The sequence below is a fragment of the Somniosus microcephalus genome, chromosome 2, assembly GCF_052327205.1.
Source record: "Somniosus microcephalus isolate GS21.2 chromosome 2, FLI_Smic_1.0, whole genome shotgun sequence".
Taxonomy (NCBI): Eukaryota; Metazoa; Chordata; class Chondrichthyes; order Squaliformes; family Somniosidae; genus Somniosus; species Somniosus microcephalus.
In genome coordinates, this window is record NC_140988.1 from 27497428 (window position 1) to 27507085 (window position 9658).

General features: G+C 41.0%; 1 protein-coding gene across 1 annotated transcript in view; it reads left to right on the top strand.

Annotated features, from left to right (window-relative positions):
* LOC147122622 (serine/threonine-protein kinase 32B-like) overlaps positions 1 to 6209 on the top strand; it is a 559191-nt gene extending 552982 nt beyond the window's left edge. Inside the window, exon 12 of the mRNA XM_086007879.1 lies at positions 947 to 6209. Within this exon, the coding sequence (XP_085864005.1) occupies positions 947 to 1082 (136 nt within the window). The 3' untranslated portion in view covers positions 1083 to 6209. The remainder of the gene's footprint in view (positions 1 to 946) is intronic.
* Positions 6210 to 9658: the final 3449 nt, after the last annotated feature.

Sequence of the window (9658 nt, forward strand, 5' to 3'; positions counted from 1 at the left end):
ACAAATCTCCAGCATTGCTTCTTTCAGTTAAGCAGGAAGTAATTATCCACCTCGCTAATGTCCATGGTTGGATTTATCTGTTAATTTATTGAGAATTTTCAATTGAATTTCTTGGGATTTAACAGTGTATTTTTCTGGTAACCAGTGGGGAGACCACGCATGAGCAGGATATAATATGTATTTAATATTGATTCTGGGGTGAATAAGCTAGATGAATTCATGCTATTCATGCAAGTTCCCCTTGTACTGGCTTGCAGAGTCGCAGCTTATGAGAAAGAAGCCATTACTTCCTGAAATGCAGTTACTACACTCTAAATTGCACCATTGAAAGACTAGGTCCATCACTGGGTAATGCTAAGCTAGTTGATCTCAGATGGTCCGCTAACTGAACACAACAATGTCGGTGTCCCCAAGCAAGGTAATCGAAGAAAAGCATCCAGAATTCCTTCTTCTAGTCATTATTCAGGGATTCCGACTGGAATGTTTGCACATATGGATGAAGAGAAATTCAAGTTATGATGCGTCTATTATTGAATAGCCTGCTGACACGGTGACTCAGTTCACATGTGAAGATGAGTAACTTCGACAAGTTATTAGAGGGGTACCAGTGTCCACAGATCGATGAGTCACTAATTCCAAGAAAGGAGGAGAGAAAATTTAACAAAAACAGTGGATTTGGGAATGTTGCCTTACAATATTAAAGCAAAAAGATCAGAAGTTCTTTGTTCTTATTTATCACTACAATACTTAAATGATATTTAGGTTGTGCGGATTAACTATTTTGTTGGTAAACAATAGCTTTGGGTTCGAGTTGCTTTGAGACTTTACACTGAAAATTGTTGTGTACACACTTTACTGCTCAATGCAGGGAACACTGTGCCTGCTGATGTAGTGTGTCTCCTTCTTAACCATACTCAAACATCATTTTACCATATTTGCTTTTCAGATTAAGAAAATCACAGGCAGAAGGTGGACAAACATCCAGTAAGGAAAGTGGGACTTGCAGTCAGACACATGAAAAGATGCAAGATGGTCACAACAACAATGTGCTTGGAACTATCTGCACAACAGTTCCTAGCTAGTCTACCACCGCTCATCTGACCCTTCCGAGGACCCTAAAGACGAATTGCATTATAATGAAATTATTTCTGTGCATGCCTTGTAGTTTAAATATCTTTCTCCCCACAGGAAAACAACTTGGGTGACTCGTTTCCCAGGGGAAAAAATGATAAAGAACTTTTCCTTTGCGTATGCTCATACAATGGAGTGGAAAGGGATATATTTGCTGGCAGAAGGACATCCGTCTTACACAGGAAGGTGATAAAATAAATATATCTTGAAGCTATCTTGAAATCAATTTTTCACATTGATTCCTCTAAGCCCACTAAGAATGTTTCAGAGTAAGCATCCCAGCTAAGCCTTTGAGAATAGGTAACTTTTCTGCCTTCATGTTGTCTTTTAAAATGCGTACAACGCTGAACAATTTCACTGACAAGACTCATTCTCACAAGAAGATTATTTTCCAGTGCTTGTTCCCCCCTTGATACTCAGAACTACCTATAATATTTAGCTTGAGAGAAATGTTTCATTTGGATTTTTTTTTAAACTTTTAAGAATTGATTCGATATTTGAATGGGGGTTTCCTTCCTGTGTGATAACACTACACTGTAAACAAAATGTTAAAGATGAAGTTAATGTTGGCAAAGTAAAAGGTTTAACGATTGAGAAAAAAAATCTGTGTTGATAGACATCTAGAATGAAAAGTGCACATTTTCTGTTAGTGGAGAATCCTAGGCTAAGTTTATCTTCTGCCTTGACTTACTGTAAATCTCATTTTTAGCATTGATGCCAGCTTCTTGTTCATTATTGCTATTTTTATTTAAATAACTTGCACCTTTCTATTGATTTTTAAAAATTTGTTTTTGTACAAGTTGACAGAACTGTAAATACAATGTGAACATCAGATTCAATAACTACAATTTACACCTGATATTAGCAATTCTTTGCCATTTAACTGCTAAACGTTTGGTGGTGGCGGAAGGACATTATCAAAAAGAGGAATAACATTTATAAATAAATCAATTTATGACAGGGTAATTTATTACACGATAGTTATTTTTTGCTCGCCATTTTATCACATCTGTGCTAATTGCTGTCAATTCGCTCTTAAGTAGAAAAGCTAGTGACCGGTTAATCACAGAATCACAGAAACCCCACAGTGCAGATAGAGGCCATTTTGGCCCATCGAGCCTGCACCGACACATATTCCACCCGATCCCCGTAACCCCGACACCAACACATATCCCACCCTATCCCCGTAACCCCACGTATTTAATCCCCCTAACACTAAGGGTCAATTTATCATAGCCAATCAACCTAACCCGCACATCTTTGGACTGTGGGAGGAAACCGGAGCACCCGGAGGAAACCCACGCAAACACGGGGAGAATGTGCAAACTCCACACAGACAGTCACCCGAGGCCGGATTTGAACCCGGGTCCCTGGCGCTGTGAGGCAACAGTGCTAACCACTATGCCACCGTGCTGTGTCCTTTCTAACTCCTGATGTCTGTGGTGGTCATAGCCCGGCAAATACGAGATACACATTCAGAACAAGGTGCTACCTAGTACTGGACACTGACAAAACTCAATGCATTGTAGATCCTATGCTCATTCATTATGAAGACTCAGATTTGAATAGTGCAAAGCATCAAAACGTTCATATTATTAAGCTAGCACTTTGCATGGGCTAAGTGGGGGGATAATAAAACTATGACCAGTTATTAAAACATTTTAAGATTAGCAATGATAATGTTAGAATCTTTAGGGGGACTTGCTGTGAAAGTGATGTGGTTATTCCAATTATATGCAAGATTATTATACTGCAAGCATTAAATGGTGATTGAATAATGTTTATAGTTTTTGATACCTGCTTCTATTTCTGATGCATAGCTTTCTGGAATGTAACTCCTCATTTGAATAACTGCAGCACCTTCATACAGGTTCTGCAGTGAACCCATATAGTAGCATTATTACACAGTAAAATACCAATCAATATTACAATGGAGTTGAAGACCAGTAAAAAATAATACTGTTTCATTTACTTATTGGAGTGCAATAGATGCAAACAAATTATTTTAAAAACTGAGTAGAGTTTAAATATTTTCCCAAAACCCATAAATGGATTTTTTCCATCATAATCCAAATCTACAGTGCTGAATAAGGTTGAGCTCAAAAATAAATAATTAAAAAAACACCTGAATTGGCACAATTGATCTAATACTGAGTTGGATGCACCCCTACCGACCCCCCAGCCTCCTCTCCCAACCCCGGACCCCCGGTCGCCTCTTCTGACCTCCGAGCGGTCCCCTCGGCCTCATGTGCTGACCCCGATTCGGAACCCCTGGTCGTCTCTCCCGACCCTCTGATCGCCCCTCACAATTCCCGGCCCCTGGACCCACTTACCGATGCTAGCAGCAGCCTGACATTGCCCAACTCTTCGCCGGCAGGCTCCAATGCCATCATAACAAGGCCCGAGGCCCAATATCTGAGGAGCCTCGAGCCTCATCAATCCAGTGCTTCAATGAACCATGCATCAAAAAATTGGCATGCCTGAATATCTGGGCCAACACGTGCAAGACAGTTTTGGTGTTCTGCATTTTGTGCAACACAGCAGTTCAGAATGGCACCCAGCTAGAAAAATGTTAGCTAACCATGTCCCTGGAACGAGTGAAACTACAACAGTCATTACTGGGACACAGAATGGCCAGATTTATGCAAGGAAATTTAATTCGACATCTTTTATCTGAAATAACATCTATACCAAAGACCAAATCATAGTCATAATAATCTACACTACAGTGATTCTGGAGTATGATCTATAGTCATTATCACAACCTATCCCTGTAGTCAATTTATAATTCGAAAGCACTTTCAAAATTCAATTAGATAATGGCCCTGAGTTTGCGGTCGGAGGCTTCCCGCGGGGAAATGACTCCAATCCGCAAATAAAATGCCCGCGTACCTGGTGGTCCGGGAGGTACGGAGACTCGCGGTCCTGGGCCTCCCCGGGTACTCACAGGTAGGGGCCCTCGTATCCCAGGGGCGCAGGAGGTTCGCAAGCACCCCTGGGATCACGTGGGCTGGCCCAACCAATAAAAGAAGGGAACCTCCATTCATGCTTATGGAGATTTCGTATGTACAGAAACCCCATAAGCATGAATGGGAATACCTCAAAAAATACATGTACACATTAAATAAATAAAAACCATTACATATCTGAAATTAATTAAAATGCTATTTAATTAAATATTTAATACAAAAATTTAATTTTTTGAAAAATAAATTTAAATGTTTTAAAGGGGCTAAAAAATAACCATACCTTATTGTACAGGTTTTTTAATGTTTAAATGATTGAACCTTTTTTTTTTAAACTCTTACGCTGGTAAAGGCCTGCTTTTACCAGGCATAAGAATTTAACAGGGCATTCGCTGGGCAGAAGTAGCCCAACTCTCTACCCGTGGAGGCCCTTTTCCTGGGGATGCTTTGGATCTGTCAAGACAGATTGCAATTTCCGGGTTTTCGCACATGCATTTCGTGCGCGAAAACCTGGAACTTGCGTGGCCCTAAGGGCCGCAAATTATGGGCCAATGTAACAAGCTGAGTTACAACAAATATTAAATAGTTACTTTGCCTCAGTATCTACCAGGGAGACTAACAGGTAGGCATGACAATAGAATAAGAGATCAAAAAAGATATAAAGACATTTAAGATAGAAACAGGTAAAATAATTGATAAAATAATCAAACTTAGAGTGGATGTAATCCCTGGTCCAGATGGATTTTATCAACGCATAATTAAAAGCAGTTAGGGAAGAGACAGCAGAGGTACTATTACATATATATAAAAATTCATTAGAAAAGGGAATAGTGCCAGAGTGCTGGCGGACAGCAAATGTTATTCCTATATTTAAAAAGAGAGATAAAACAAGCCCCGGGAACTATAGACCAATTAGCTTAACGTCGGTGGTAGGAAAGATAATGGATGCTTTACTTAAAGATATAGGACTGGAATTTGCGGTCAGCGACAAAGCGACTGAGCCCGCCGTTGACCTCGAAAAAAGCTGCCCACAAAGATCTAGCGATCTCTGTGGCGTCAGTTTCAGCTCTCCCGACCTTAGTTTGCATCTGGGGCCAAATTAAGCGAATCACCAGCGTCCAGCAACAGTGACGTCATCAAGCTGGCTCAGCAGCTTGAAGAATTCTCATAGACAGCAAACCAGGAAGTAAAATGCACAGATTATAATTTACTTTTTAATAAATTTTACAGAGAACGAAATAAAGATTGGGACATACACATAGGATTAAGGTAGAAGCTGAAATATCATCAATAAACTTTGAAAAAAATTATTAAAAACTTGCAATTCTTATACATTTTAATAGAAATAAATGACATTCCACAAATATAAAGTTAGTTTTTCAGGGCCAGGACGGTTGCTCAGCAGTCAGTATGCCATTAAAAACCCAGTTATACCTCTTTCAACAAGGCTTTTAGCTGCGATATTCCATAATAAAAGGGGAACTTTTCATCAGTTCAAGTGATTTGAATTGATTGCTGGCTCTGGGGCTTTCCACAGCGCAACCAGTGGCGGAGCAGGGAACGACTGACCGCAGCTTCTGGATTTCCACATTTATCTGCGTATGTGCTAAATCCTGAAGTTGTTGTCCGTTTCAGAGGGGTAATGACGGTGAACGCTGACAGTTTCGCCGTCATTACCACCGCAAAATCCAGGCCATTATAAAAAAAAATCTAGAAATCGAAAATATAATAAACAGTATTCAGCACCGATGTCAAAAGGGAAGGTCATGCTTGAGCAACCTGCTTGAATTCTTTGACAAAGTAACAGAAAAAGTAGACAAGGGTAACGCAATAGATGTAATATATTTTGATTTTCAAAAGGCCTTCAATAAGGTACCGCACAGTAGACTCAGGACGAAGGTCAGAGCATGTGGAGTCTGGGGACAAGTAGCAGAATGGACAGCAAGCTGGCTACAAAACAGAAAACAGAGAGTAGGGGTTAAAGGTAGTTACTCAAACTGGCAAAAAGTGGAAAGTGGTGTTCCACAAGGATCGGTATTGGGACCACTGTTATTAATGATATACATGAACGATTTGGACTCTAGAATCAGAAGTAAAATTTCAAAATTTGGGGATGACACCAAATTGCGGGGGGGGGGCGGGTGAGATATAGTAAATACTGAGGAACATAAGAACATAAGAAATAGGAGCAGGAGTAGGCCAATCGGCCCCTCGAGCCTGCTCCACCATTCAATAAGATCATGGCTGATCTGATCCTAACCTCAAATCTACTATCACTCTACATCCCTCCCGAACCCATGTGATCTCCTGGGAGAGGCGAAAAACCAGATAAAAAACCCAATGGCCAATTTAGGAGAAAAAAATCTGGGAAATTCCTCTCCGACCCATCTAAGCGATTGAAACTCGTCCAGGAGATCACTGTCCCTATATTTTCTACAGTACTTACCTTCTGTAAAAGGTGATCTCCACCCCAGCCAGGAACAGGAATAGAACCATCTCCTGAAATCTAACACATAATTAGAACACAAGAAGTAGGAGCAGAACCAGGCTACACGGCCCCTGGGCCCGCTCCATTACCCACAGGGCCATGACCGTTCCGAACATAGACTCATGTCCAATTTCCTGCCCGCTCCCCATAACCCCTAATTCCCTTTACTTCTAAGAAACTGTCTATTTCTGTTTTAAATTTATTTAATGATGTAGCTTCCACAGCTTTCTGGGGCAGCAAATTCCACAGACCTACTACCCTCTGAGTGAAGAAGTTTCTCCTCATCTCAGTTTTGAAAGAACAGCCCCTTATTCTAAGATTATGCCCCCTAGTTCTAGTTACACCCATCATGGGGAACATCCTCACCGCATCCACCCGATCAAGCCCCTTCACAATCTTATATGTTTCAAAACGATCGCCTCTCATTCTTCTGAACTCCAATGAGTAGAGTCCCAATCTACTCAACCTCTCCTCATATGTCCACCCCCTCATCCCCGGGATTAACCGAGTGAACCTTCTTTGTACTGACTCGAGAGCAAGTATGTCTTTTCTTAAATATGGACACCAAAACTGTATGCAGTATTCCAGGTGCGGTCTCACCAATACCTTGTACAACTGCAACAATACCTCCCTGTTTTTATATTCTATCCCCCTAGCAATGAAAGCCAACATTCCATTGGCCTTCTTGATCACTTGCTGCACCTGCATACTAACTTTTTGAGTTTTGTGCACCAGGACCCCCAGATCCCTTTGTACTACAGAACTTTCCAGTTTCTTGCCATTAAGATAATAACTTGCTCTATGATTTTTCCTGCCAAAGTGCATAACCTCACACTTTCCAGTATTGTATTCCATCTGCCAAATCTCTGCCCACTTACGTAGCCTGTCTATGTCCCTTTGCAGGTTTTTTATGTCCTCCTCACGCACTACTTTCCTTCCCATCTTTGTATCATCTGCAAACTTTGATATGTTACACTCGGTCCCCTCCTCCAAATCATTAATATAGATTGTAAAGAGTTGGGGACCCAGCACTGACCCCTGCGGAACACCACTAGTTACTGATTGCCAGTCTGAGAACGAACCATTTATCCCAACTCTCTGCTTTCTGTTAGATAGCTAATCCTCCACCCATGCCAGAATATTACCCCCAATCCCATGATTTTTTATCTTGAGCAATAATCTTTTGTGTGGCACCTTGTCAAATGCCTTTTGGAAGTCTAAATACACTACGTCCACTGGTTCCCCTTTATCCACCCTGTATGTTACTTCCTCAAAGAACTCAAGCAAATTTGTCAAACATGACTTCCCCTTCATAAAACCATGCTGACTTTGTCCTATTAAATTATGTTTATCCAAATGTCCTGTTACAGTCTCCTTATTAATGGACTCTAAAATTTTACCAACCACAGATGTTAGGCTAACAGGTCTATAGTTTCCAGCCTTCTGCCTACTACCCTTTTTAAATAAGGGTGTTACATTAGCAGTTTTCCAATCTGCCGGGACCTTTGCTGAGTCCAGGGCGTTTTGGAAAATTATTACCAATGCATCCACAATCCCTACCGCCACTTCCCTCAAGACCCTAGGATGTAAGCCATCAGGTCCAGGGGATTTATCCGCCTTGAGTCCCATTATTTTACCAAGTACCACTTCCTTAGTGATTTTAATCGTATTTAGCTCCTCCCCCCCCCCTAGAGCCCCCTGTTTGTCCAGTGTTGGGATATTCTTAGTGTCCAAGAAGACATATACAAGAAGACATTAATAAACTTGCAGAATGGATGTGTAATTTGCAAATGAATTTCAATATAGATAAGTGTGAGGTGGTGCATGTTGGGAGGAAGAATAAGGAGGCCACATACTGCTTAGATAATAAGAGTCTGAATGGGGTAGAGGAGCAGAGGGAGCCAATGGTACAGATACACAAATCATCAGAAGTAGCAACACAGGTTAATAAGGCCACAAAAAGGCAAACCAAGCACTGGGGTTCAATTCTAGAGGGGTAGCATTGAAAAGCAGAGAAGTTATGTGAAACTTATATCAAACCTTGATTAGACCACACTTGTGCACAGTTCTGGTCTCCATATTATAAAAAAGGCACTGGAGGAAGTGAAATAAAGATTCACAAGGACGATAACACAACTGAGAGGATATACATACCAGGAAAGGATGAACAGGCTGGATCTCTTTTCTGTAGAAAAAAGGCCGAGCGGTGGCCTAATCAAGGTCTTTAACATTATGAAAGGCTTTGATAGGGTAGAAGTAGAGAAGTATTTCCACTTGTGGGGGAGATGAATATAAGATAATCATCAATAAATCCAATAGGGAATTCAGGAGCAACTTCTTTACCCAGAGAGTGGTTGAAATGTGAAACTTGCTACCACAGAGTGGTTGATGTGAATAGCACAGATGCATTTTAGGGGAAGCTAGATAAGCGCATGAGGGAGAAAGGAATAGGACGGACATGTTAATGGGGTTAGATGAAGAGGGGTGGGAGGAGGCTTGTGTGGAGCATAAATGCCGGCATAGACCATTTGGGCCGAATGGCCTGTTTCTGCGCTGTAGGCTCTATGTAATTCTATGTAAAAATTGCTTTGATAATTCTGTTACTGTTAATGCGTGTGGTTCCTTAAATATAGTAGTTGTTGTACTTTATATCAAGTATGTACAATAAAGTGGAATATTGCACATCAAACATAGTCCAATGATATTTTCTTTAGCAATACACTGGGTGAGAAATTCAACGTACGGTCACCCGTTTTTCAGGCATAAAATCGTTTTTGGGCCTGCGAATTTTGCGTCGCAATCTCTTGTGCCCAATCTATACCAGAAGTGTTGGGTCGGAGGGAATGTGTAAATTGAAATTCGCTGGCAATGCGGTATAATAAATGGATCAAACCACAGTTCATGCCTCACTGTATCAACCTCAACTGCCTAAAACCAGGCAAACAAAGCCACCTGGGTCAGGCAACTTTTAGTAGTCCAATGAGGCTGCCTGAAAGCAGCAGGGGTCTCGTTAATGCATTAAAGTTATGGTCTGATTTGCACCTAATTAAGGACCCTTTTGCCAAATTGAACG